The sequence below is a fragment of the Nycticebus coucang genome, chromosome 7 (assembly GCF_027406575.1).
Source record: "Nycticebus coucang isolate mNycCou1 chromosome 7, mNycCou1.pri, whole genome shotgun sequence".
NCBI lineage: Eukaryota > Metazoa > Chordata > Mammalia > Primates > Lorisidae > Nycticebus > Nycticebus coucang.
The window spans coordinates 53,167,030-53,194,147 of record NC_069786.1 but is presented as its reverse complement, the minus strand read 5'-3'; the positions used below and the strand labels follow the sequence as shown (position 1 = coordinate 53,194,147).

The 27,118-nt window shown below is 38.6% G+C and overlaps 1 protein-coding gene and 1 long non-coding RNA gene across 7 annotated transcripts in view; one reads left to right on the top strand and one right to left on the bottom strand.

The window, feature by feature from the left end:
* The window catches only part of LOC128590372 (uncharacterized), a 46,696-nt gene extending 26,119 nt beyond the window's left edge, over nucleotides 1–20,577 (bottom strand). For 3 of the 5 annotated variants that reach the window (XR_008381263.1, XR_008381262.1, XR_008381261.1), the window contains exons 1-3: nucleotides 20,468–20,577; nucleotides 18,955–19,027; nucleotides 16,702–16,773 (exon numbers count right to left, since the gene is read on the bottom strand). This is a non-coding gene — a long non-coding RNA (uncharacterized LOC128590372). Of the gene's footprint in view, nucleotides 1–9,121; nucleotides 9,234–13,385; nucleotides 13,852–16,701; nucleotides 16,774–18,954; nucleotides 19,028–20,467 lie in introns of those variants that run through there. The other 2 variants (XR_008381264.1, XR_008381265.1) reach the window with 2 other exon arrangements.
* ACVR1C (activin A receptor type 1C) overlaps nucleotides 20,520–27,118 on the top strand; it is a 95,968-nt gene continuing 89,369 nt past the window's right edge. For both annotated transcript variants that reach the window (XM_053597725.1, XM_053597724.1), the window contains exon 1: nucleotides 20,520–20,934. In XM_053597725.1, coding sequence (XP_053453700.1) covers nucleotides 20,862–20,934 — 73 coding nt within the window. In that variant the 5' untranslated portion in view covers nucleotides 20,520–20,861. The remainder of the gene's footprint in view (nucleotides 20,935–27,118) is intronic.

The window sequence follows — 27,118 nt, the reverse complement described above, 5'->3', positions numbered from 1 at the left end:
CATCTCATATCAAGGATGGCATTCCTAAGAAGAGATTTGTGTTCATAAACAACTTGGAGGATAGAAGGGCACAAAAGTGATTTTATTACTTTAGCTGTGGTGGTAAGATGTAGCCTGTTTAAAGATTGTTCTAGTGTCTGTGTACAAATGAGATGTATTTCAGAACACTTCCATTATTTTAGACCAACAACTGGTACTAGTTAAAAGGAGGTTCTAGTTAATAAACAGGATTAGCATTACACCAAGATGTTCAATAAATTCTAGTTATTCCCAAACCTGGCCATGAATCTGAATCACGTGAGCTTTAGAAATTCCAAGGATCTATGGAATAGATGAACAACATGAATGCAAAAATTGAATGGCCCAAGGTCTTTGAAATTTGAACAATGAAAAAGCTTAGAGACAGTTCAGTGATGTATATTTAGAGCTTAGAGTAACAATGTATAAAATAAACCTACCTGTCCTGAGTACAAGGCTGTTCTTAAATGGCAAGGGAGGTATAGTCAGATATGAGCAGAAATCTTCATTGAAAAATAGAGCAAATCAACTTGTGTTTGCCTCTATCCAGTGGTTTTTAACCTTCTGGGTTTAAGGCCCTCATTGAGAATTTGAACAAGGTTATGGAACGCTTCCCAGAGAGACGCGCATTTGCATACTCACCCGATGCTTTGAATATTAATAATCTCTTCTCTAATGTTCTTGGTCTTATTAGAAAAACTAAAGCAGCATAACTAATAACTAACAATAGATACCATTAATTGAGTCCTTCCAAGGTTTCTAGGTTCTACCCAGATTTACTGAACTGGAAGTTTCAAGGACTCAAAAATACATACTTTTATAAAGTTCCTTTGTTGTTTCTGATGAAATTAATTGGATCCTTCCTGATTAGTCAGTGAAGCAAGGGTGTTAGAGGGAGACAAACTTGAGTTAAAAATGGAAAGTATACTCACTGAGCAAAGGCAAGTCAACTCAGCCTTCTAATCTTAGTGTATATTACTTGAGAAAAGGGAAGAGTATCTGTCCTCACAAGACTTGGAAAAGATAAAATGAAATAATGCATGACAGTGTAGGAGCATACCCCAAGTATGTAGCATGCGTAGTATTTATTCTTTTTTTGTAGGTACTCATAAAGGACCTGATTTGTTTGCAATGAGGGTATTAACCAAATACTAATACAAAAATTGAGCCAAGAAGGTCATGGTAAAGTTATGCCCAAAGTTGAAAACAGAAATTATGGTACTAAAATAAAGAGAAAATAGCAATGGCATGATTTGGAGATGGCTTTTATTTGAACCGTATAATATAGAAATATATTAGCAAAACAAAATTTCAGGAAACAGAGCTGACTGACCCTAGGTCCCCAAGTCTCATCTTTATTCTAAACCTAATTTTGCAAGGCTTTGGGGAGTTTTCCAATTCCTAAAGCTTTTACATTTTCATGTCAATTCAGTAAATTCTTGGTTATATGGAAGAAGACTCTTATGAGAGCTCCAAATGTTCTGAGCTGGGAAAAGAATAAAAGAAACCCTACCACATGTCCAGTAACAAGTGAAAACTATATTTCAGCATGATGCAGTGGACTCTGTGAAGAGCAAAAATGTGAAGATTTAGTCTTTTTATGTTTGCTCAACAAAAAAGAATATTCTTTTTTTTCCAGTTTTTTTTTTATTGTTAAATTATAGCTGTGTACATTAGTGCAATCGCCTGCACCCATTCTAAGATGCACCATAGATGTGGCCCCACCCATTCCCCTCCCTCCACCAAAACCTCCCCCCTCCCTTCCCCTTCCTTGGCCCTTTCCCCATAGTCTTGTGCTATAGTTGGGTTATAGTCTTCAGGTGAAAGCTAAAATTTAGCTTCATAGTAGGGCTGAGTACATTGGATACTTTTTCTTCCATTCCCGAGATACTTTGCTAAGAAGAATATGTTCCAGCTCCATCCATGTAAACATGAAAGAGGTAAAGTCTCCATCTTTCTTTAAGGCTGCATAGTATTCCATGGTATACATGTACCACAATTTGTTAGTCCATTCGTGGGTCAATGGGCACTTGGGCTTCTTCCATGACTTAGCAATTATGAATTGGGCTGCAATAAACATTCTGGTACAGATGTCTTTGTTATATTGTGACTTTTGGTCTTCTGAGTATAAACCTAGTAAAGGAATTATAGGATCGAATGGCAGGTCTATTCTTAGGTCTCTAAGTATTCTCCAAACATCCTTCCAGAAGGAACGTATTAGTGTGCATTCCCACCAGCAGTGTAGAAGTGTGCCCTTTTTTCCACATTCACGCCAACATCTCTGGTTTTGGGATTTTGTTATGTGGGCTACTCTTACTGGGGTTAGGTGATATCTCAGAGTAGTTTTGATTTGCATTTCTCTGATGATTAAGGATGATGAGCTTTTTTTCATGTGTTTGTAGATTTTGCGTTGGTCAAAAAAGAATATTCTTACTGTAAATGCCTCCTTGAAAAGGGACAAAAATGGGGAGTCTGGGTTAGGCAAAGAAAGGAGAGTAGAGGCATGAGAGTAAAATAACTCAGGGAATAAAGGAAAGAAATAGTGGACAAAAACCAGGAAGCAGTGATGATTGCTAGCATTTTGTAGCATTTTGGCAGGGATATTACTTTTTCTTTTCTTTTTCTTTTTCTTTTTTGAGACAGTCTCACTATGTCACCCTTGGTAGAGTGCTGTAGCGTCGTAGCTCACAGCAACCTCAAACTCTTGGGCTTAAGTGATTCTTTTGCCTCAGCCTCCCAAGTAGCTGGACTACAGGTGCCCACCACAACACCTGGCTATTTTTTTGGTGCAGTTGTCATTGTTCATCAGCTGGCCTGGGCTGGGTTCGAACCCACCAGCCTCGGTGTGTATGGCTGGCGCCGTAGCCACTGTGCTACGGATGCCAAGCCTTTGGCAGGGATTTTAAAGTAATTTTGCATAGGTCAGTAACTTTCCTGGAAGATATGCCATCTCTTCCAGTGTGACTACATCTTGGACCTGACTAAGGACCTACTGGGGAAAGTTAGGAGCATTAAAGTCAACAGTGCGTGTCCAGCATGGAATCAGATCAATTAAAGCTTAGTGGCATTTAACAACCTGTGAGGCCACTATTGTTTCTTTGAGAAACAACATTTAGGATAAATACCACATTCCCTGAACTCATGAATATCCTCCCATAATTTAGAGTGGGGAGTAGAGGCTGCAAGTCGATGCCTTCACAGAGGACAGAGCCCACTCACACTCGTGTCCTTCCAGTGGGTCTTCACAATTTTTGATCATTGAGAGTCAGATACAGACTACCCATATTCTTCCTAGAAAAGTAGTTTCCATTTACATATACACATGATATTTTGTGGATCGATCACCCCTTCTCTAATGTTTTTGGTCATGTCAGGAGATGAAAACAGCATAACTAATAGCCAGTAACAATAGTTTTGGTTAATTAAGCTAATAATAACTAGTAGCTACTCTTAAGTTCTTAGACTGTTAAAGACATTGTGCTAAGCCCTTCATCTGCATTCCCTCATTCAATCCTCACCTCTATCCTATATAGCCAATATTATTGACGCTATTTTGTAAATGAAAAAACCGAGGCTTAGGGAAGTTAAGTAGTTTGCTTAAATCTCTATAGCTACCAAGTGGCTGAGCCATTAATCAAACTGAGTCTGTTTGATGCCAGAGCATGTGCTCTTAAAGACTCCCTTATACTACCTGTAATTTTTGTTTTTACCTGTAATTTTTTAATAGTCAACTTGACGTCTCATACTTCAACCTGAGCTCTAAAGGATTTGTGAATCATCTGAATTTACATGCTGTGTGTGTGTGTGCACACAATGTTTGTTTTCCTGAGGGTCCACAGCTTTCATAAGATTCCCTAGGAAGACCCACCTAAAACAGCAGGGGATTAGCCAGGATTCAGCGCTGCATCAGGTTAGGCTGTCATATCCCAGGGTCACACAGATGATCTTCCTTCTGCTCCTGTCACCTCACAGGAGTTACTGTTATTGTTTTGGAACTGAGTTTCCATCTGGAGTTGAGAAACACCACCAGAAGATGCTGTACACAATCTATGCCCTCATTTACTTCAGGAACATTTTTGAGTATTTTCTAATATTTCTTTCAGTGTCTTTGAAGTAAAATTCCAATTAATAAACTACTTTTAGATGAAAGAAAATATTTTCCTTATGTAGAATAAAAAATATAATGGTGTTTCTCTTTACTCAAAAGCCAAAATTTCAGACTCAAATCTGCAATCCAACTTTAGTACCTATGTAGGAGTCTTTGGTCTACATTATTTGCATTTTAACTTCCCCCTCAGTCATAGCCATGTACTCCAATTTGTATTTTTCTCTGTTCTGAATATATATACATATATTTCATTCCATGTATTCTTGGTAAGGCATCTCAAATTCTTTGTGGAACAAAGAGGAATGTAAATTAAAAATTTAACTTTTTTCTCCTTCTCCCTCTTCTACCACTCATTCTTCAAAAGAAGCAGAGCTTTGAAATCTTGTACAAATGTGTTCTTTAGTATCTGAACTTTCAAATACAAGGAAATGATTCCTGGTTATGGCAAATATAGCACTCTGAAATAACACAAAAGCCTTCAATGACAACTACTTTTCTTGCTGATTTTTAACTAATAGAGGACTCTTTCTTCCTTCCTCCCCTACTACTTTCCCCAGTCAAAAATGATTTTTCATTCATAATTGAATTTTCTAGGAAGTGGCTGTTTTATGGCAATTTTGTGTTGTGAATAGAATGAAAGTCCTATGGGTTAAACCTCAGGTTTGAAGGGACAAAGTTCTTTTTTAGTTGTGTACACTTGAGAACATGAATTTAAAGTCTATCCCATTCAAAAGATCAACAGATAAGCACAGGCACTAGTCAATATAGTGGTATCTACATGTAGAGGCAACAGTTTTCTAAGGAAGAACTTTGGATTTTCTCAAAGTGGTTATAGTAAGAAATTAATTAAGAGTTCAAGCCTTGGTGCCATATAGTATGAGCCTTGAAAATGTTTTAAGTTAGGTTGAACCAATGGTGAGCTTTGCTGGAGAGTATTAAAAATCAGGGAGCACCTCAAGACAGTTTCACTGGATGTCTGATCTAAAAACATTTACCCAGAAAATCTTACCCACTGTCTTGTCTTTAATTACTCCCCACATAAGAAATGGCTCAAATTTCCAGCTAAGACCAATCCTTTGAGTCCTAAACCTATGTGTCTATACAGACCCCTCAATTCCACTTGGGAATCCCACAGCCATTTCACACCTATGGTCTGAAATGGAATTCTACACATCCAACCTGACTTTTCTCGGTGTACCCCCTCTGAGTGAATGGTATCTCTGTCCACCCTGCATAGACATCAGAACCCCAGGGAGATACCTTGAATCATTCCAGTCCTTTCCTGTCTCCTCCTCCCTCAACACAATTCTATTTTTCCCATCACCCCTGCTTGTTCCTGCCAATATCTTTTTTTAATCCAGATGACTGCGTAATCCTCCCATCTCGTGCCCTAGATTTCACTCTTGCCTAGCCTCAGCCCACTCTCAACACTAGAAGCTAAGGTGACATTTTCAACATTTCAACATATTATTCCTTTGCTAGAAATTTCTCAGTGACCTCTCGTTACTAAAAAAAAACAAAAAAAAACAAAAATGAAAACAACAACACACAATTAAATTCAAGAAGTGGGAGAGGGGGCTTGATAGTTCCCACCTATTGAGTGTAGGGTTATATGGCACACTTCCTGGATAAAGGATCTCAGACTTTGGACTTCATCTTACAAATGCAAATAATGTAACTTAATTGTATGTGCCCTCATATTAACCTGAAATAAAAAAAAAAAAAATAAGACTCAAATCCTCAGTGTGATCGAATATTTCTTCAGACTCATCTTTAGAACTTTCCATATCTTACCACATTGGCCTTATTCAACTGCATTCTTTCCCTGAGTCGTTTACAGGTACAGACATATATATATACATCTGATGCCTAATTTCTAATTTATTCTCAAAATCTGCTCAATACTCATCTCCTAAGAAAAATCTTCTTGCCACCTCCGACAGATTCACCCATTATGGTTTTTATAGTATCCTGCATTGCCTTTTGTTTATACTTGTTATAAGTTAATAAATCATGTAACTGCTTGTTTAAAATTTTTCTCTTTTGTTGGACATAAATTCCATGGATAGTAGATACAACTTTCTTTTTCACACTATATACCCAGTGTCCGGCGTGTTACATTCCACACAGTAGGTTTTTGAAGGAATTAATAAATGAGTTAAGTAATAAATGATGAGCCATCTGACTGAGTTAGAAAATCCTACTGTAAATACACTAGAACCTCCATAGTTGACCACCTCCTTACATTGACCATTTCCTTAACCTAATTTTCATAGACTAGACATGTACCATATGGAAGTTCCTTATGTTGACCATCTCTGTACATTGACTAATTTGTTACAGTTCCTTAGTTGGTCAACTTACAGAAGTTCTATTATAGTTACATAATTTTACCTTATGAAAATTATTAAAAATTAATTTTCTAACTAATCCTATTTAATTTGATAAAATTAATTCTAAGCACAAATATTAGTAAGAACTAGGACAGAAAAGGGTAAGTGTTTACGTTCACGGAATACTTAAAATGCACAAGGTCTTTAAATAATTCAAAGATTACCAACACTTATGTAATTCTCACAATATCCCAGTGTGAATTCATGGAAATGGAAAGAGATCCCAAGCATAAATTAACGATGATTATACAGCTGTCACATGATAGAAATGGCAATAATTCAATGGTTTTGTTAAAATAAGCCCATTCTCTTGAAATACCAGGACCAAATTTGTTTCCTTCTGTATCATAGGGCTATGATACCACCTTCCATGTGGTAGATATTCAACAAATCCTTCTGAAAAATTTTGTCGATTTATCCACATTTTGTTAACAAATGAGGATGCTGGGATCCAGATCTGTTTGACCCATGTGTCAAGAAACTATTCTCATCATGTAATTATATTTCTTCATTTATGAAATAAGTGAAAAAAGAAAGATATTAGCCATGATGCTTTGATACACTCTAAAGATCTATTAATGGCCCCCCAAACTTACAACTTACATAAGAATGTGGGGCTTTGTGGAAATAGTCTTAAATCAAGATAGAAAATAGCAAGTTTTCTGTCTGTTTCTATGCCATGAGCTGGCAGATACTTTGATCTCTGAGGTTTATGAAAAAATATGGAAAATTCTCATTCTCCACTTCATTTTTCCTAAGGACATAGAGCTTTCCAGATGTGTCTGTGATATACATGATATGTTTCGGGAACTTCAAGATGCAGAAAAGCAACTGGTTGTCCACATCTCTGCTCCTACCTTATTTTCTGGGCTTGGTCTGTTAATAGACAACTACAGTGGGGTAATGGGATAGGCCACTCTCTTCAGGGGAAACACATCTTCTGTGCTTTTGATTACAGATTTCACCATCAGTCATCTACAAAGACAGAAATCTGACTCTGCAATGAATTGGGTCCCTTCTTATACAGTGGGAGGTGGGAGGGGTCAGGGTGAATGTCTATACCTGTGACTCCTTTGGTGCTTTTTTCTTTGTATCCTATCATGGTTCTCCTGTGAAGTGGGAAGGCCACAAATATTGGGGGGAGGAGAGGGAAGGGTCTCATTTGGAAGAGCTGGATATTGGATTTTTGAAAAAGAATGAACCTTTAGAAGGTGGGTTTTAGAAAGGCAAGAGGGGAATGAATGCCCGCTGCTATCTGGAATCAGCCTCTCCGCATGCTAGGGATGGCTTTGGCAGCATGAGCCACAGGGAAATGAGCCTGTCCCTCAGGGAGGAAATGCTTCGGTAGGAAAAGAAAAGATAGAATGTGAGTAAATTGGGTTTTATGAACCTTATTGCCTGGTTATGTGTTCTCTTCTGATTTTATTTCCCGCTTTATTATCTCTGAGCTTTAAGTGGAGTTTGTTTAAATGTTCCAATGCCATGTCAACTCTAGTACTGAGAATTTAGAGAACAGTTGTGTTCCACATTTGAGTGGGAGCTTTAGAGGGTGAACGTTTTCTTCTACTTGTGGTCCCTCATGTTCCCACTCTGGCCCCATGTGGTAGTGGCAGAACAGATTATTGAGAATCTTTCTATCTACCTCTTTCCATAGGTCAATGACCTCTCAATAGATACGTTGGATGATATTAAACTTCATGAAAGCAGATTACCTTTAGGAATACCTTCAGGATCTTCTTAAAAGTGAGGTTTCAAGTTTTGCTATAGCCCTCAAATTTCTCCTTTATGAGATTGCTGTTTCCTGAAAGTTCTTCAAAAATAAATGTTCTTTCTTTAAAACAAGCTTATAAGCATAATGTACAAATACCTGGCTATAGTAATTGCACAATAGAATCTTGTTTATTCTGAAATATAACTGATCAACCAATAACGATATGGTTTCATAATCTCTCTTGTTTGAATAGGAGGAATGGGTGGGAGAGTAGGAGGCCATTGTGTGGGAGAAAGGAGCAACTGGGTTGGAAATTAGAGGCTGGAGATAGCAAAGATAAGCTAGGTTTATTTATTTGTTTTGCTTGGGGTGAGGCATAGTTTCTTTCAACTGGATGTGGGCCAACAGGCCTGTTGCAAGTCCTTTGGGCCTGCATAGCTAAGAGGAAGGGAATGGTAAGCTATGACCAACTTGGCTTTGAATGATGGACCAAGTATTGGGTGACGTTACCCACAGCACTTTCTTCAGATGAACTTGATTCTCAGAGAATTTATGACTAGAGGTATCAGTGTACCCTTCATCTCTACACCATAGATAAGGATAAGAGGAGCACCAAGGAAATAACACCCCATCTTCCAAAATGACATAGTTTTCTATATACAATAGTCAATAATTGTAATACAGGAGTCATCTAAGAAATTAGTAGTTCAATAATGATCGATTATGTATTTCTAAGAGTAGAGACACAGTTTGGGGCCCTTATTAATAGGCAAGTACCCTACTTGGCAGAGAAAGGGAAAAGCTACTGGGTCACGTGCACAATCCAAAAAGATTGAGTTTGGATTTTATTGCAATCTCCTAGCATCTTTCTCATCACTCTCAAATTTGTACCTTTGGAGCCTCAGGCAGTAGAGATTTCTATCATTGTTCTTTTCTTTCCAGTTTCTTTTTCTGCTATTCCACGTGTGTAACCTTTTTCATTTTTTAAATTTTGTTTTGAAAACTGTAGAGAAAAACATAGGCAAAAATAAGGGAACAAACCCAATCATGTGGTTCCTTTCATTTGGAAACAGGTCACTCATGGCAAGCAACACTGCCAGTACATAAAGTTCATTTGTCATCATAGCAGAAAACGAAAACAAAAATCTAGTCCTTTTTAAAAGATTCTTAACAACCACATCACCAAAGATTTGTAAATTTTACTTATGTTTAATATTCTACACTTTTTTCTTCATGTCAGTAATTAAGAATCTATTCCTTGTATTTTTCCTTTTTTTTTTTTTAATTCAAAAAGACTTCCCCAATCCAACAACACATCAAAAAAAATTATACACCATGACCAAGTCGGATTTATCCCAGGGTCTCAAGGCTGGTTCAATATACGTAAATCTATAAATGTAATTCAACACATAAACAAACTTAAAAATAAAGACCATATGATTCTTTCAATTGATGCAGAAAAAGCTTTTGATAATATCCAGCATCCCTTCATGATCAGAGCATGTAAGAAAATTGGTATAGAAGGGACATTTCTTAAACTAATAGAGGCCATCTACAGCAAACCCACAGCCAATATCGTATTGAATAGAGTTAAATTGAAATCATTTCCACTTAGATCAGGAACCAGGCAAGGTTGCCCATTGTCTCCATTGCTCTTTAACATTGTACTGGAAGTTTTAGCCATTGCAATTAGGGAAGAAAAGGCGATCAAGGGTATCCACCTAGGGTCAGAAGAGATCAAACTTTCACTCTTCGCAGATGATATGATCGTATCTGGAAAACACTAGGGATTCTACTACAAAACTTTTAGAAGTGATCAAGGAATATAGCAATGTCTCAGGCTACAAAATGAACACCCATAAATCTGTAGCCTTTATATATACCAACAATAACCAAGCCAAACAAACAGTCAAGAACTCTATTCCTTTCATAGTAGTGCCAAAGAAGATGAAATATTTGGGAGTATACCTAACAAAGGGCGTGAAAGATCTCTACAAAGAGAACTATGAAACTCTAAGAAAAGAAATAGCCAAAGATGTTAACAGATGGAAAAACATACCATGCTCATGGCTGGGAAGAATCAACATTGTTAAAATGTCCATACTGCCCAAAGCAATATATAATTTTAATGCAATTCCTATTAAAGCTCCATTGTCATACTTTAAAGATCTTGAAAAAAAAAATAGTTCATTTTATATGGAATCAGAAAAAACCTCAAATAGCCAAAACATTACTGAGCAATAAAAACAAAGCAGGAGGAATCATGCTACCAGACCTGAGACTGTACTATAAATCCATAGTGATCAAAACAGCATGGTACTGGCACAAAAACAGAGAAGTAGATGTCTGGAACAGAATAGAGAATCAAGAGAGGGATCCAGCTACTTACCGTTATTTGATCTTTGACAAGCCAATTAAAAACATTCAGTGGGGAAAAGATTCCCTATTTAACAAATGGTGCTGGGTAAACTGGCTGGCAACCTGTAGAAGATTGAAACTGGACCCATACCTTTTACCATTAACTAAGATAGACTCTCACTGGATAAAAGATTTAAACTTAAGACATGAAACTATAAAAATACTTGAAGAAAGTGCAGGGAAAACTCTTGAAGGAATCGGCCGGGGTGAATATTTTATGAGGAGGACTCCCCAGGCAATTGAAGCAATATCAAAAATACACTACTGGGACCTGATCAAACTAAAAAGCTTCTGCACAGCCAACAAGATAGTAAGTAAAGCAAGCAGGCAGCCCTCAGAATGGGAGAACATATTTGCAGGTTATACCTCTGATAAAGGTCTAATAACCAGAATCCACAGAGAACTCAAACGTATTAACAAGAAAAGAACACATGACCCCATCTCAGGGTGGGCAAGGGACTTGAAGAGAAACTTCTCTAAAGAAGACTGACGCAAGATCTACAAACACATGAAAAAAAGATCATCATCCTTAATCATCAGAGAAATGCAAATCAAAACTACTTTGAGATATCACCTAACCACAGTAAGAGTAGCCCACGTAATAAAATTCCAAAACCAGAAATGTTGGCGTGGCTGTGGAGGAAAGGGCACACTTCTACACTGCTGGTGGGAATGCCCACTAATATGTTCCTTCTGGAAGGATGTTTGGAGAATACTTAGAGACCTAAGAATAGACCTGCCATTTGATCCTATAATTCCTTTACTAGGTTTATACTCAGAAGACCAAAAGTCACAATATAACAAAGACATCTGTACTAGAATGTTTATTGCAGCCCAATTCGTAATTGCTAAGTCATGGAAGAAGCCCAAGTGCCCATCGACCCATGAATGGACTAGCAAATTGTGGTACATGTATACCATGGAATACTATGCAGCCTTAAAGAAAGATGGAGACTTTACCTCTTTCATGTTTACATGGATGGAGCTGGAACATATTCTTCTTAGCAAAGTATCTCGGGAATGGAAGAAAAAGTATCCAATGTACTCAGCCCTACTATGAAGCTAAATTTTAGCTTTCACCTGAAGACTATAACCCAACTATAGCACAAGACTATGGGGAAAGGGCCAAGGAAGGGGAAGGGAGGGGGGAGGTTTTGGTGGAGGGAGGGTAATGGGTGGGGCCACATCTATGGTGCATCTTAGAGTGGGTACAGGCGATTGCACTAATGTACACAGCTATGATTTAACAATAAAAAAATTTAAAAAAACAAACAAAAAAAATAAACAAAAAGACTTCCCCATAATCTTATCTCATTTTCAAAGGTTTTATGCATGGAAAATATTATTATCCCCATTTTGTGATAATAATCACAGTAATGCATTGTATTTTTTTAATAGTCTGAAAACGTCCCATTTATAAAACAAACCTTGGAGGTACACTTCCCCCATTTTACAGATAAAGAATATAAAATGTAGTAAAGTTGTGGCTAAAGAGGGGTCTAAGAGGTTTGAAGCCTCAGTTTCTATTAACTCTGGAAAAATCAAGTTATTTTGCCTAAATTCTGGAAAAGTCAGATTACATTCTTGGGCCTTTGGATCCCAGCTTGTAATTTCTTTTGGATTAATGGCACCTTTGCACATTTATCCTACCTGGGGAGAATTTTCTACTTTAAGAAAAGAAAGATGGAGACTTTACCTCTTTCATGTTTACATGGATGGAGCTGGAACATATTCTTCTTAGTAAAGTATCCCAAGGATGGAAGAAAAAATACCCAATGTACACAGCCCTACTATGAAACTAATTTGGGACTCTCACATGAAAGCTATAACCCAGCTACAACTTAACAATAGGGGGAAGTGGGAAAGGGGGGGGATGGGTAGAGGGAGGGGAATCGGTGGGATCACACCTGTGGTGCATATTACAGGAGTATTTGCGAAACTTGGTAAATGTAGAATGTAAATGTTTTGGCACAGTAACTGAGATAACGCCGGAAAGGCTATGTTAACCACTGTGATAAAAATGTGTCAAATGGTTTATGAAGTGAGTGTATGATGCCCCATAATCATATCATTGTATACAGTTATGATAAAATAAAAATAAATAAATAAATAAATAAAAGAATCCATACCTCTTTCTGAGTGTCCCCGTAAAAGCCTGACACTCAGTTCCCAGGCCTCCTTTGAGCTACAACAAGGGTGAACAAAGCTACATTCAGTCTTCCATAGTAGCTGTTAGAGAGTTGGCAGAACCAGCCACCATCCATCCTCAGGGAGGGGAGGGGCAGCAGCCAAGTTTGTGGCAGAACATGACATGTTGTCCTTAGTTGTATAACTCCCAAGCCTGCTTCTTTGGCCTTTCTGGAGAAGATAGGAGCTACCTCATATTCTTTAATACATTCAATATTTTCTTCAGCTTATTAAAGTAGGTTTCTTTTGTTTGCAACTGAAAACCTCAACTGATAAAGAGGTAAAGTATGTTTTTGTTTGTTTGTTTTACTTAGGCGACTTAGCCTCCAAGCTAATGAATACTTTTGATCACGTCTCATCACTTTTAAGATTTATCCATTGTTAGCTTCGGCATTCCCTTTCATTTTCTATACTTCTTTACTCAAGCTACTGTCTCAGGCTTGGCGATATAGTTATAAAATGGATGACTCTTTGGCTATAAAAATACTGCTATCGTTTAGCTTACTCATTTATTGAACAAATATAATGATGGTGTGGAGGGAGTAAAGGGAAAGATGGAAAAGTATTTGGAAAAGTAGGTTTAAAGAAACATGGGTGAAAGTTTACAATGCTACTTATTCATTCAACACATGTTTATTGAGTGTCTATTATGAGCCAAGCTGATTTCAGGCGTCAAACTTAGAAGAGTGAAGACGACAAAGTTCCTGCCCTGGAAGCTTGTAGGCGAAAGTGGCAGACAAATGAAGCAAGGCAGTTGTAATACATTGTTGTAAGTGACCTCGGAGATGTCAAATCGGACCTTTCATGACCACTAAGCCAAGAACTATGGAATGAAGAGAATCCAGCTGTGAGAAAGAGAGTGTGGCAGGAAGTTCAAATAGGAAAACATGGGTCACTTACTCAGAGATGAGGAGGCATACAAAAGAAGGGTGGGAAAATTAAACGATGTTGGACTGATGAGCAGTGGCTGGATGTTTTAGGACCTTTAAGCCAAAGAAGGAGGTCTGGAATTTAACCTGAAGATAATGGAAAACCATAAGAAGTTTTTTAAAGTGGGGAATAGTGGCATTAAGATCATGAAAATCACCCTTATAATCTAACACACTAAAGTTTATTGTCACTCATTATGAGCCAGACACTCCCCGGGACTTCCAAGTAGGCCATATAATCCTAACAGCACTCCGGAAGAGCTACAAATATTACCTTCATTTTATGGATAAGGAAATAGGGGTTTAGAAAAGTGAAATTATAAATAATGTTGATGTTAGATACGGCATTATGTCTTGTATGCCTTTTAGAGATATGATCACATTTGTGTTGTAACAAGATCCTTCTGGCTTATGTGAATAGAGTGGATGGGAGGGGAGTGAACCTTGAGAAAGGGAGAGCCGTTGGGAGGCTTTTCTGACATTTCAAGAAAAAGTAAGTGGCATTCTGACATAGGCTGGTGGAAGGGAGGTGAAAAGAAGTGAAAAATTTGGGAGATTTTTATAAAGATTAGAATCCATAGAAACTACTGATTAACTGTAGTGTGAAGGGACGGAAGGGAAGGGAAAAGCAAGATGACTTGTTTGTGTGGTGATAATCAGTGAGACGAGAGTCAGGAGGAGGAGAAGGTTTGGGGAGAAGGGCTTTCTTGGCACATTCACTTGGACTTCTTGGAGCTATTTAGGTGGAGATGATGGTAGGATACTCAGATTTGGACTTCAGAAGCAAGAATAGGGCTGGCAACAGAGATTTGGGAGAACACATAATAGAAATCAAAGTTGCAGTCCTAGGAACGGGGGAGATCATGTGGGAGGATTATATGTAAATAGCTCCTTGGTAGCATTCCCAAGGTGTGGCCCAGCTACCCCTGGGGGTGCCTGACACCTTTGGGGGGGTCTACAGATATTATTTGCCTTTTCCCCTCTTAGTCTCATACAAGTGTACACGGGAGTTTTGCAGAGACTACAGGAGGGGCAATGTTAGGCCAGTGTTATATATGTCCTTGCATATCCCTGTGTTTTAAGAATTTCCAACTTTAATTTTTAATATGGTAAATACTGATAAGCATAATCCATTTGAACATAAGCTTTTTGGGGTCCTTAAAATTTTGAAGAGTGTAACAAGGTCATGATATCAGAAAGTTTGAGAACAAGTGTGTTGGAGAATTTCACCTTGATTCTGTCACTAAAGATTTGAGGGCAGGGAAGAATGTATTAAGAGTCAAGCTAACAGAAAGATGTGCTGATGGTGGCCTTGAAGATACATTAAGACAGGAATAGCATGAAGTTACAGATGCAATTTAGCTCATAATTATGATTCAACTATGAAATTACTGGAGCTTGGACTATGAAAATAACAGCTAGAAAGATAGTGGATGACACAAAAGAAAAACTAAATGTAACTTGATTATTGACTGAATATAGGTTACTGTTGAAGAAGGGGAAAAAGTAAAAAATAACTGGAATTGGAACAATGTGATTGGAAGAAAGGTCTTGCTGCTGCTACAGTTCAAGCACAGAAAAGAATGATCCTTAATAACTGATAAGGATTCATTAGTTGAAGCATTACCCAGTAGAAATATGACAGCCACACATATAATCTAATATCTTTGTAGCTATATTAGAAAGTAAAAGGGTGAAATTAATTTTAATAATATATTTTATTTAACCCAGTATTTTAAAAAATATCATTCCAACATGTAATTAATATAAAAAATATTAATGAAATACTTGCAATTCCTTTTTTTGGTATTAAATCTTTGAAATCCATTGTCTATTTTACCCTTCAACACACATTGAATCAGACTAGTCACATTTCAAGTACTTAACAGCCACAATTAGCTAGTGGTAATTACCTTTGACATACCAGCTCTAAAGTAGTCTTTTACTTGAGTTAAGATTATCAGAACCCTAATGTTGTTTTTGTCTAGGTTTCTTACATAATTATGTCTTTTTTGAGCTATTTTCCCAGGAAGGGATAGATTTTTATTGAGTCATCTCACACTGTCTTACTTCCTTGTGACTTCACTCTGGTAGAGAGTAACTATGAGCCCATTCTAAGGAAATCATCCAAGTCATGGTAGCTTGCTTGCTTGGAACTTAGGGTCTGACCTGACACTAAGGGGCCTGTATTGAATGCAGCTAATCAACCCAGCATTGTGACACTGGCAGTGGAAGGGAAAACAGACAAAATTTGAGTTGTATGAAAAGACTCTATCAATAGTATTAAAAAGATATGACAATTAGTGAATGAGTATAGCCATCTTGGAAAGCTGTGAAAACAGATAATGTAGGGCGGTGCCTGTGGCTCAAAGGAGTAGGGTGCCGGCCCCATATACTGGAGGTGGCGGGTTCAAACCCAGCCCTGGCCAAAAACTGAAAACAAACAAACAAACCAGATAATGTACTGAAAATATAATACAAGCTAAGGAGCCTTGACATTTGACAAGTATTCTTTGCAACAGTACTGTCCAATAGACATATAATGTAAGCAGTGGCAGTTGAGCTAAGAAACTGATATCTCCCCATTATCCATGTTCACAGAGGAGTCATTATTTTTCATCTTTATGAAACCTCAGCTGTCCCAATAAGGTAGACACATTGAGGATACATATTATGAAATCTCAATAAAGATCCCAAAACTCGAGTATTATCATGGAATGGAAATTAATAATTAAAAAAAAAAAAGATTAGAAGAGAAACTAAGGTTTCCCAATGCAGAGTTGTCTGGGATTAAGAGATGAGATGAGATGAGTGGAGATGAGTATTCCACACACTTTTTTAGGGGCAATGTTAGTTTGGAGAAGGAAAAATGCAGCAAAATGAGAAAAGATTAGACCTTGATAGTGCATAGCAAATTATTGTAGCATGCCTCCTCACCATATGCTCATTCCATGATAAATTCATGTTCCAAGATGCAATGAGAAATTAAGATGCATGGCATTGGAGAGTCTGGAAAGGGTAATAACGAAAGAAACCTACATGAGAAAAAATCCCAAACAACCAAAACCAACAGATAGTCTTTTTCAAAGTTTAGTTATTATACACATTTATCTCCCTTAATGGGGAATGTTCTGAAAATGTATCAAATCTTTACAATTTAAAGTTTCTATACCTGCTTCTCCTGCTTATATAAGATTTATTCACATAGTCTGTTTTGCTAATGGGTTATGAACCCCTCAACTAGTTGTTGTTGTTGTATTCTTTGGTTATAAGAATCTAACAGTGATGATGTAATGTTGCTATGGCAATGAATATGTACAAATAGATGATTAAGGGTGGGGGTGAATGTTAAATCTTGAGAAACACATTCGCACATAAATTTCTTTCTAGTGAAATAAAAAAAAAATCTTGCATGTAATTTTTTTCTGTTATATATAAGATTTGAAAGAAAGACTTGTTATATCACATCTTGAATGATGCATTTATATTGTTTATGTTAAATAACAAGAGTGCTAAATATGCTCCAAAGGGTATTTTCTTAATAATAATTTATTTAAAAAGACATTGGATTAAGATTGGATTAATTTCCATAGGTGTGTGTTTGAGTGTATGTAAATAAAATTTAAGTTGGGATACATTTTTTTTTTTTTATTGTTGGGGATTCATTGAGGGTACAATAAGCCAGGTTACACTGATTGCAATTGTTAGGTAAAGTCCCTCTTGCAATCATGTCTTGCCCCCATAAAGTGTGACACACACCAAGGCCCCACCCACCTCCCTCCTTCCCTCTTTCTGTTTCCCCCCCCATAACCATAATTGTCATTAATTGTCCTCATATCAAAATTGAGTACATAGGATTCATGCTTCTCCATTCTTATGATGCTTTACTAAGAATAATGTCTTCCACGTCCATCCAGGTTAATACGAAGGATGTAAAGTCTCCATTTTTTTTAATGGCTGAATAGTATTCCATGGTATACATATACCACAGCTTGTTAATCCATTCCTGGGTTGGTGGGCATTTAGGCTCTTTCCACATTTTGGTGATGGTAAATTGAGCTGCAATAAACAGTCTAGTACAAGTGTCCTTATGATAAAAGGATTTCTTTCCTTCTGGGTAGATGCCCAGTAACGGGATTGCAGGATCAAATGGGAGGTCTAGCTTGAGTGCTTTGAGGTTTCTCCATACTTCCTTCCAGAAAGGTTGTACTAGTTTGCAGTCAAGTTGGGATACATTTGTAAGGATAAAGGTCTTTTCTTGGTTTCCATGAAGGTGATATTAAAGATGAAAGCATACTAGAAATATTTATTATTGTCTAAGGCTATACTTTTCCAGCTAATAGAATTCAAAATGCTGAGAGTGGGTAACACCTTACTTCAAAGCTTTTATAGTATTGACATTGGAACACGCAGGAGAGGAGGGGGAAAATGGCATTTGAAGACCTTCTTTAAATTCTCTTATAAATAAAGTCCTTAGATTTTTGTTATAGTGACCTTTTTTGCTGTATCATGGAACTCTGCATACAGAATTCAGATAAGATCAGGTGTGTTCAGGATGTTCATAGATTCTGCTCCAAGAATTCAAATGATTCTGATTTCTTTATTGGCTGGCTATGTATTGACTGACAAGTCACCTAACAACTCTTGTTTTTTTATACCATTCTTAAGACAAGGTAGGGATCCTTGCCATATGACAAGGATTCTTTACAATAGTACTATCCAATAGACATATAATGTGAGCTATATCTATTATTTAAAAACTTCTAGTAGTCACATTAAAAAGCAAAAAGGAATAGGAGAAATTAATTTTAATAATACATTTTATTTAACCCAATATGTCTAAAATACTATCATTTCAACATGTAAGCAACATAAAATTATTGATAATACATTATCAGTAATGATTCTTATTCTAAGTCTTTGAAATCTAGCACGTATTTTCTTTACAGCACATGTGAATTGGATCAGGACATATTTTGAGTACTCAGCATTCACTGCAGCTCAATGGATACCAGACTGACAATGCACCACTAGACACTGGAAAACACTGAGTTTGTTTTTAAAAATGTTGAAATATTGAAATTATTCAGTATCAGACTTAGGGTTATCTTGCTTTTTTAGAATACAAGAAGCTTCCAAGCTGCAGTATATGTTGCTTCCAGACAAAATAAATATGTGGGGAGTAAATACCTGATGATAGTGTAATGCCAATGGTTTAAGAGTGCTCTGGTGTATACTACTCTTTTCCATCCTGGTCATGGTTCTGCAAATAAGGAGAATTAAGTAAGTAAAGTAAATAAGTAAAAAGTAAGTAAAGAAATAAGTAAAAAATCCATTTACTTTTGAAGAACCTGCCCCAGAAAGCACATGAAATCCTGCTTTTTAGGCTCCAAGCCTCATGATCCAATGGCAGATAACAATGTAGGGTTCAGTTACTAATAATGAGCAAGCCAAGCCCGTCAAACTATTATGTGTCCTGGAATTTTCTTGCCTCTTTTTTTTTTTTTTTGGTAAGCATCTGTTTTGTGAGTGTCCAGAAGTGCTCAGACTAGTCCCAAATCTCCAGTTTTTGATTTGTTTGTTTGTTTAGATCAGGATAAAAACAGAATAAAGTGTTTTATGCTTTCCAATATTTTGATTCATCCAAGGTGGAGGTGGGAAAGATCCCCCTCCCACTTTGGAATTGTAAAATCAATTATATACAACATTTCACTATAGATCTTTCACAGAACTCAGAACACTCAGCTAATTATTTTAGTGCTGAGCTAGGTGAATAAGAAAGTAATCTCTTACTTCAAAGCAATTAATTTATATGACAATGTCACTTTTCAAGGGACCCCCCCCCAACAGCAGTAGTAACACCAGTATTGTCTTCTGGGTTATTTTGTTGTTCTTTTTTTGTTGTTCAGGTTAAAATAATCCTATTCAAATTATTGTACAGGCTACATAGATGAATTGAATTTAGACTAATTTCCATTAATTGGTAATATTGCTCTTACATTTTTGGTCACTATCTGCACGGGAAGCATACCCATTTGATAGTAAGCCGTCAGGGATTTTACCAATACTCGAACAAGTTTCTAATATATTATTTTAAACAATTCTTTCCTTCCCCTTAATCCATGTATATAAATCGCCTCACTCCCCCTCCCACCCCCCCACCCCCCACACAGTTTTTCAATTTCTGAAATTGTAGCTGCTGGGAGACCTTCCGTAGGTCAGGTCCTTTACCACCAACCTGGATTACACATTGTAGACGGCCACATCACCTGGCGCAGATGGTCCAGCTTTGGTCGCCATTCTTAGAGGGCAGGGTCCCCAGAAGGCAGGGTCCCCAGAAGGCATTGGGTAAAAGTTAAAGTTTGTCAAGCCCAAATACCCACGTCGGAAGGCAGTCGGGCAACTAGTTATTTCCAGGGACGGACAGAGAGGGCGCCCTTCCACAGACGCGCACATAACCCCGGTGCGGTGGTGGGACAAGCGTGTGGGAATACTGGGGGTTACTCGCGACGAAGTCTAATTAGACTCAAGAACACTGGACAATAAAAGAATATCAAGAGAGCTGGAAGGGTGGATCTTCCGCGAGAGACTAGAGAGCGGATCGCCAGGAAGGAACTGCGTGGTTTAAGTTTTCCCAAAGTCCCTCCCGTCCCGACTCCCCTTCCGGAGTATTTCTTCTTAGGGGCTCCGCACTGCTCCCCACCGCTCGCTCGCTCTTCTCCCCAGCTCTGGGCGAGCTCAGCGCCCAGACGCCCGGCCGCCTTTGCCCGCTCGCCCCGCAGTGCCAGGCCCGGGCGGCGCGGGAGGGCGCAGGGGGCGGAGGCGCGGCAGGGGCGGGCTCTGTCGCCCCCCACCCCCTCCCAGCCCGCCACTGGGGCCAGTGGCAGGAGCGCCGCGCACCACCAGCCGCAGGGGGCGTGGGATGGGGGAGGTAGGGGAGGGGGGCGCCCGCACCGACTAGAGCCAACTGCACACTTCAAAAGGGTGTCAGGCTGCGCTCCCCTCTCGCGGCCCGGGAACTTCGAAGCGACCCGTGCTGCCCCGGCTGCCGCGCTCCGCTCTGGGGCCTGCAGCCCCGGCGTGGCCGCCTGGTGGCCATGACCCGGGCGCTCCGCTCCGTGCTCCGCCAGGCTCTCCTGCTGCTCACCGCGGCCGCCGAGCTCTCGGCAGGTACGGAGGGTGATTTTTCCCCGGGGCCCGCGAGGGTGGAAGTTGGGGGCAGTCCGTGGGTGGGCACGGGAGCGGGTAAAGCAGGCGATCTGAGCAGGCTGACCTGCTGGGCGAAGGGGAAGCGCCAGTCCAATCGAAGGGACGTGGGATAGGGCTCAGCGTGGGCACCTGACGTCTGGCAGCTATAGGGTAGACAGGTGTGTTGGGGACAAAGCCACCAGGAGGCGGGGTAAAGCGGCAGGGACGTGGGGGGTAGAAGTAGGAGGGGTGAGATGGGTGACTAATTTGTGGGCAGTTTGCAGCGCAGAGAGTAGGAGAGCGTTTGTGGGTGCGCGCCCAGCTGGGAGATGGGTGGCACCAGGGAGTTCACCCTGCAGGGACCGGGAGGTCTGCAGGTGCTCTTCGGGCACTCTCTTTGCTGAGCCCCTAAGAGCTGCTCAAGGATGGTGGCGTGGTGTTGGGAGGTGACGACTTAGTTTTGAGTTTTAAGAGTCCAGGGATACACCAAAAGCCACTGGTGCCAAGATAGGGAGGCAAGAGTGGGAGCTTAAATCTGTGTGGTTTGCAACGCACATTGCTTTCGAGGTACGATCTTTACTCTAGGGAAGAAAAAATTCTGGCAAGCGTCCCAGCATTTATAACAGGTCTGTGCCTTGATAGGCTAAATAGAGCCCTCGACCTAAGCTAGAAACCAAACGTTTCTTTAGACTGTTTTCTAGAAACTGGGGCACATGTATCCTTGGAAAAATCATAATGTGCTAGGACTAAAAACCCTTTAACTATTTTCATTACATCGTCCTGGATTATGTAGAGGAGGAGCAGATTCCTTAACTAACTCATTCTTTAAACATTTCAATCAGACGTTGAAGACATTTGCATATAAAAACCTGGTGTTTTTCTGTAGAGTTGTACTTAGTCCGAAGCTAAATTTTGATGCAGTTTTGTTTTCCAAGATGACAATCTGTTTGACATTAATAGCTATACTCAGGGTGGGTAGTTTTCCTCTTAGTGACATGTGCAAGAGAATGTTTTGAATAGTATGATTGCTGTCATGTACAGATTTCAGATGGCCTGAGAGAATTACCAAATCCATTATTCAAGAAGAAATATGATGATTGGAAAAGGAATAATTGATAAATTCTGAAGATTAAAGCATTCCAGTTATCTTTTAGTTATCTTTTAGTTACCCACGACTCTCAAGAAAGATGATGGGATAAAATTGAATATTTGCATTTGGAGTTAGTAAATTCATCAGTGGGATGAAAGCCAACTATGGGAAGGTCTAACTCTGTTAATTTGGGATACTGAAAGTGCTCTTGACAATTTAACAGAATTTACAAAAAAAAAAAAAAGTCTTCCAGATATCACAGTTTTGACTGGGCACCTGTGAAAATGTTTCTGCAAGCTTTTTGTACAACACTTTTTATTTGGGGGAGCTGATAATTTGGCTGCAGACACTTTTTTTTTTTGGTTGTTGCAGTTTTTGGCCAGGGCTGGGTTTGAACCTGCTACCTCTGGCATATGGGGCCGGTGGGTGCCCTACTCCTTGAGCCATGGGTGCCACTCTTAGCTGCAGATATTTTAACAGACTAAATTATTTTAAAATCTAGCTTAAAAGGTATATTTTGTTATGTGACACTATCTTTAGAAAATTTCAGAGACCCTGAGGATAGCAACATGAGAAAACATACCTCATTATGTCCTTGAAAAGGCATAGAAAATTTTGACATTGAAATGTGCGAAAAAAAAAAAAATTCCATACGAATTTGATTGTTGCCTTAAATTCTGAAGTCTAAGAAAAATGCATGATATGGAGTAATGTGTTTATATAGTAGAGACATATTGAGTTAAGTCTAACATTTTCTACAAACTTTTCTATGTTAAATGCAAGCATTTTTAAAGCTCCTTAAAAAACTTTTACCCTCTTTGTGCCACACATAAGCAATGTCTATTAGTATTTGCATTATTTATTCTTATTTTTTTGTAAATCTTTGATTATTCAGTGCAGATTCAAGTTTTGTTTTTCATTATTTTTTAAGTTGGGTTTCTCACATGGTTACCCATTTTTTGACCTGGTCATTTTTGTAAATTCCATTGTTAATCATACTAGCCATTTATGAACAGGTACTTGCTATTGTCAGAAAGTTACATGAAAAGTCGTTTTCAACATGATGACATAGCGAAACACCATGGCAGAAAACACCACCTTCCAGTTGGCCTAGGATCTTAAATATCTGAAAACATGAGAAGTCAATAAACCGTTTTTGCTTTGGCTGTTCCTATCCAGTTTTTTAATGTCACCTTAGAGATGTCATACATTGACAGTAGAGAAGGGACCCATGTTCCTTTTTGCACATCCCAATAGCTGGTGGAAACTTAGGAAAGCTATATACTAGTCTGGACGGGACATTTTTTTTTTTTAAATGAGGCAGCTCTGAGTTGCTCTGATTGTCTATGTTCTAGATTCCTTGATGTCTGATAAAAAAATCTAACATGGTCTCACAACATTTATCATGTGTACTAAACAAATGATTGGCAGAAAATGCCCTATAGTGCTCCACTTTGATGCCGTGATTTGGATGTTATGTAGATTTACACACTGGATTCTCTTTCAAGTTCATGAACATTGTCTTTTGGTCCAGAAAGCATTACTGAGAGTCTGGAAAGCTATAAGCTCTTACTCTAAAAGTGAAAAGGGAGGTTGGGGGTGGGGGTTTCAGGTAGTGGGAATCTCCCTCCCACCCCAACAACAGTTAGCAGTTCGCAGTAAGGGTTCTCAGCAGGACCTCTGCAAGTGAAAGCGAAAGCCTGGGGCTGACTGAGTCTATGAGTGCAAAAGATTTCTGCCACCTTTGCCCTTCTTTAAGCACAGTGATTTGTTTGTTAATTGACATGCCAAGAGGCTCTCTGCTTCCAAGGAAAAGGCATCTGTGGCCCAGGAGAAACTCTGTGCAGAAGCCCTTGGTGACTTACTTCTTGCATTGCACTGCCTAAACCTGTTAGCTAGTCTTAAACTTACAGGAATATAAAATAGAGATTTCCTCTAAATTACTAAACTTATACAAAAATAAAGGATTTTGAGGTGTGAGAAAAAGTGAGGAGCTAAGGATGACACTAAATTTTTTACCCAAGGGATGGAAGAATGTACCCTTAACTGGGGTAGGGCAGGCTGATGAAGAAGCTGGTCTGGGGATAGGAAAGGGATGGTGGCAGATAGCAGGAACTCAGTTTTGGATATGTTGAGTTTAAAATGCCTGTTAGACACTGAAATGGAGATGTCAAGTAAGCAATTAGGTTTATGGGTCTGGAATTCAGGGACAAGTTTGAGCTGAGAATAAAAAATTGAGAGCCAATGGCATGTAACAGATAATTTTTGAAAGATACATTAAATAGGGCTACAGACTTCACAAATAAAGCATGGAACACCCAGTTAAATTGAATTTCACATGCACAATGATTTTTTAGCTTAAGTGTGTCACAAATATGACATGGGACACATATATTAAATATTAATTGTTTAATTCCAATTAAAGTGGGTGTTCTGTATTTTCGTCTAGCAAACCAACACACACAAAAATAGTGGTATACAGCTGTAATCCCAGCTACTCTGGAGGCTCAGGCAAGAGAATCGCATAAGCCCAAGAGTTTGAAGTTGTTGTGAGCTGTAATGCCTCGGCACTCTACTGAGGGTGACAAAGTGAGACTCTGTCTCAAAAAAAAAAAAAAAATCAATAAAAAAATAAACAAAAATACTGGTGTACAATGAATTGTCCCTGATACATATATTCCTGCTTCTTTATTAAAAAGAGAAGTGAAAAACTATTTTCTATTCCTTGTCCCTTAAAACTTCTCCTACTATCTTTGCTAGTACTAATGCCATGGGCATCTCTGAATGGATCATTCCCAGTTCTTTGCACAGGGTGACCCACTGCTTCTGTGATAACCAGAGGGTACCTAGTCTTTCCCAGTCTTTCATGAAATATTGACAAATGAAAGTATGTGTGAAAAAGAGGATAATTCTCTTAACACCCTAGAAGTGATTGTTATATGAAAGCAATTTTTTTCCCCCAAGTGTACTGTCTTTTGAAAGTGGTTGTGATTTTCAGATACATTTTTAGAGTATTTTCCTTTGTAAGACTTTCATGTGTTTCTTTTTTAGGGGAAATGCTTCCAGGCAGTATTTGAGATCCAGTTTGTTGAATTTTTCTTGGCAGTGCTTGTGTCTCTTGCTGTAGATAAGAAGGTTAAGAGTAGAGGAGATGGGCTTAGGGAGGGCATTGAACTGTATAGGACCTGGTAATCTGATGTGGTTTGAGGTTTTAGAGCTTTTTCCTAAGAGAGTGATGGCAAATCCTTTGGGAAAGGGAAATAGATACACAAATACCAGCTAGAAGTTTTTTAGTTCTTGCTCTAGCTTACTCTTGACCTACAAGGGTGGCGACCAAATGATTAGTGTTATTTTCATTTTGAGATTTGTAGCGGAAAGTGCCCTCTAAACAGACAGCAGTAGGTGTGGATCATTAAAAAGCTCAAACGGACATGGTCATATGTATATAAAGAGTTTGTTTGACTATATAATGAAATGGGAAAATTAATTTTCAAATATAAAGTGAACAAGAAAACAAAGGAAAAATTCTAAGCACAGAGTATGCTGTGTATCATACTTTATCATTTACATCTGTGAGGTTTCTTCTTGATTTTCACATTGCTTTGACCTTCTAGGTCTTACATTTTTTAGTCAATAGTCAAAATCTCCCAGGTTATCCTTACATTGTTTAAGAAATTTAGATATGTTTTTAGGTGATTGACATAGAAGTGACAGTCATGCTAGAGGGACCTAGGAATACCCAAATACTGTCTTGCCTCAGCTCTGCCCTATCACTAGGCAGTCAAGAGGGGATATCTAGAAAAAGGAGGAGGCACAAAGCAAAATAATTTTTTCCTGTTACTTGGGAAAAACTTTCTTTCCAAATTGCATGGCATAATTCTAATATGATCTTCTTTTCTAAACTATTAACAACTAAATAGCTGAAGGATAAAGAAAAGGGGCCTGTGATAAACCAGAATCCTGGATCTTGATGCTATGATACCATTGAAATACCATCCAATACCTAGCAAAATGAAGCCAGAGAGGCAGCGGGGCAAAGGCATGCTATTTCCAGTACTTCACATGAGCCCAGCTCTCTTGTAAACTTTGGCAAGAGTTCCAGTAATAATTTCAGGGGCAACTGCTAAGTGAGGAAAATGTGGAAGAGAGTCCATGAGAGAGGAGGCTGGACCTTTTCTTCCACACTTGCTATAGAAAAGTGGTAGAGGACAGGGCCATGACCTTGAACCCTGTGGCTTTCTTGTTTTTTGAAAGCTGCACTCCTAGAGCATGTAGGCCATTTGGTTCCCTGAAATTTGAACACTGTAAGTCACTATTCCTCTTACTTAGGGATCCAATAAGAAATAAAGCAGGTGTTTTGGGGGTGGGGAGTAGGAATGTGAACCAGACCAGGAAGACCCTCCCCAGAGAGAACCTGGCTCATCAGGTGCCTCTTGAATTCTGATTGGCCAGCCAGGATAAGAAGGTTCTGCTTTGTCCTGGTGCTTTACTTTTTCTCTTCTGCAATAACTTTCCCTTTCTGTTGTTCTCTGTCTTTTAAGAGAGTAGGCATGCAATGATACTATTTCTTTGGAACTGTTTTAAATTAATCTTCTTAAGAATTCATGGGTGAATCATTCAGTATGACTCAAGAACTTGACTTATTATTATTTTTTAAAACAATTTATACTTGCCAAGGACTTAAACATCCCAAGTTAGATCAATCTACTTTTTCATTAAACTTTTCACATAGGGAAAATCATTAGGATGCTCAAATTTTGAAAGAAACATACACATTCTCCCAGTCCATTTTGTCACTCGCTTCTTATGGTTAGTAAAAGGATAGGGATAGATGCCCCATCTCTGCATGTTAAATAGCTTATACATTTTGTGCAACTCTATAACTGATTAAAATAAAGACTCTATAGTCAAAAACAGTATTAGAAAGACATGTAATCCATCAGGATCTGGATATTTTCAGTAGAACCTCCATAGTTGATTACCTCCCTACATTGACCATCTTCTTAAGTTGACCTAATTTTCCTAGATTGGACATGAACCACACATATATATCAGTACAGTAGGCCTAGTTCCTTA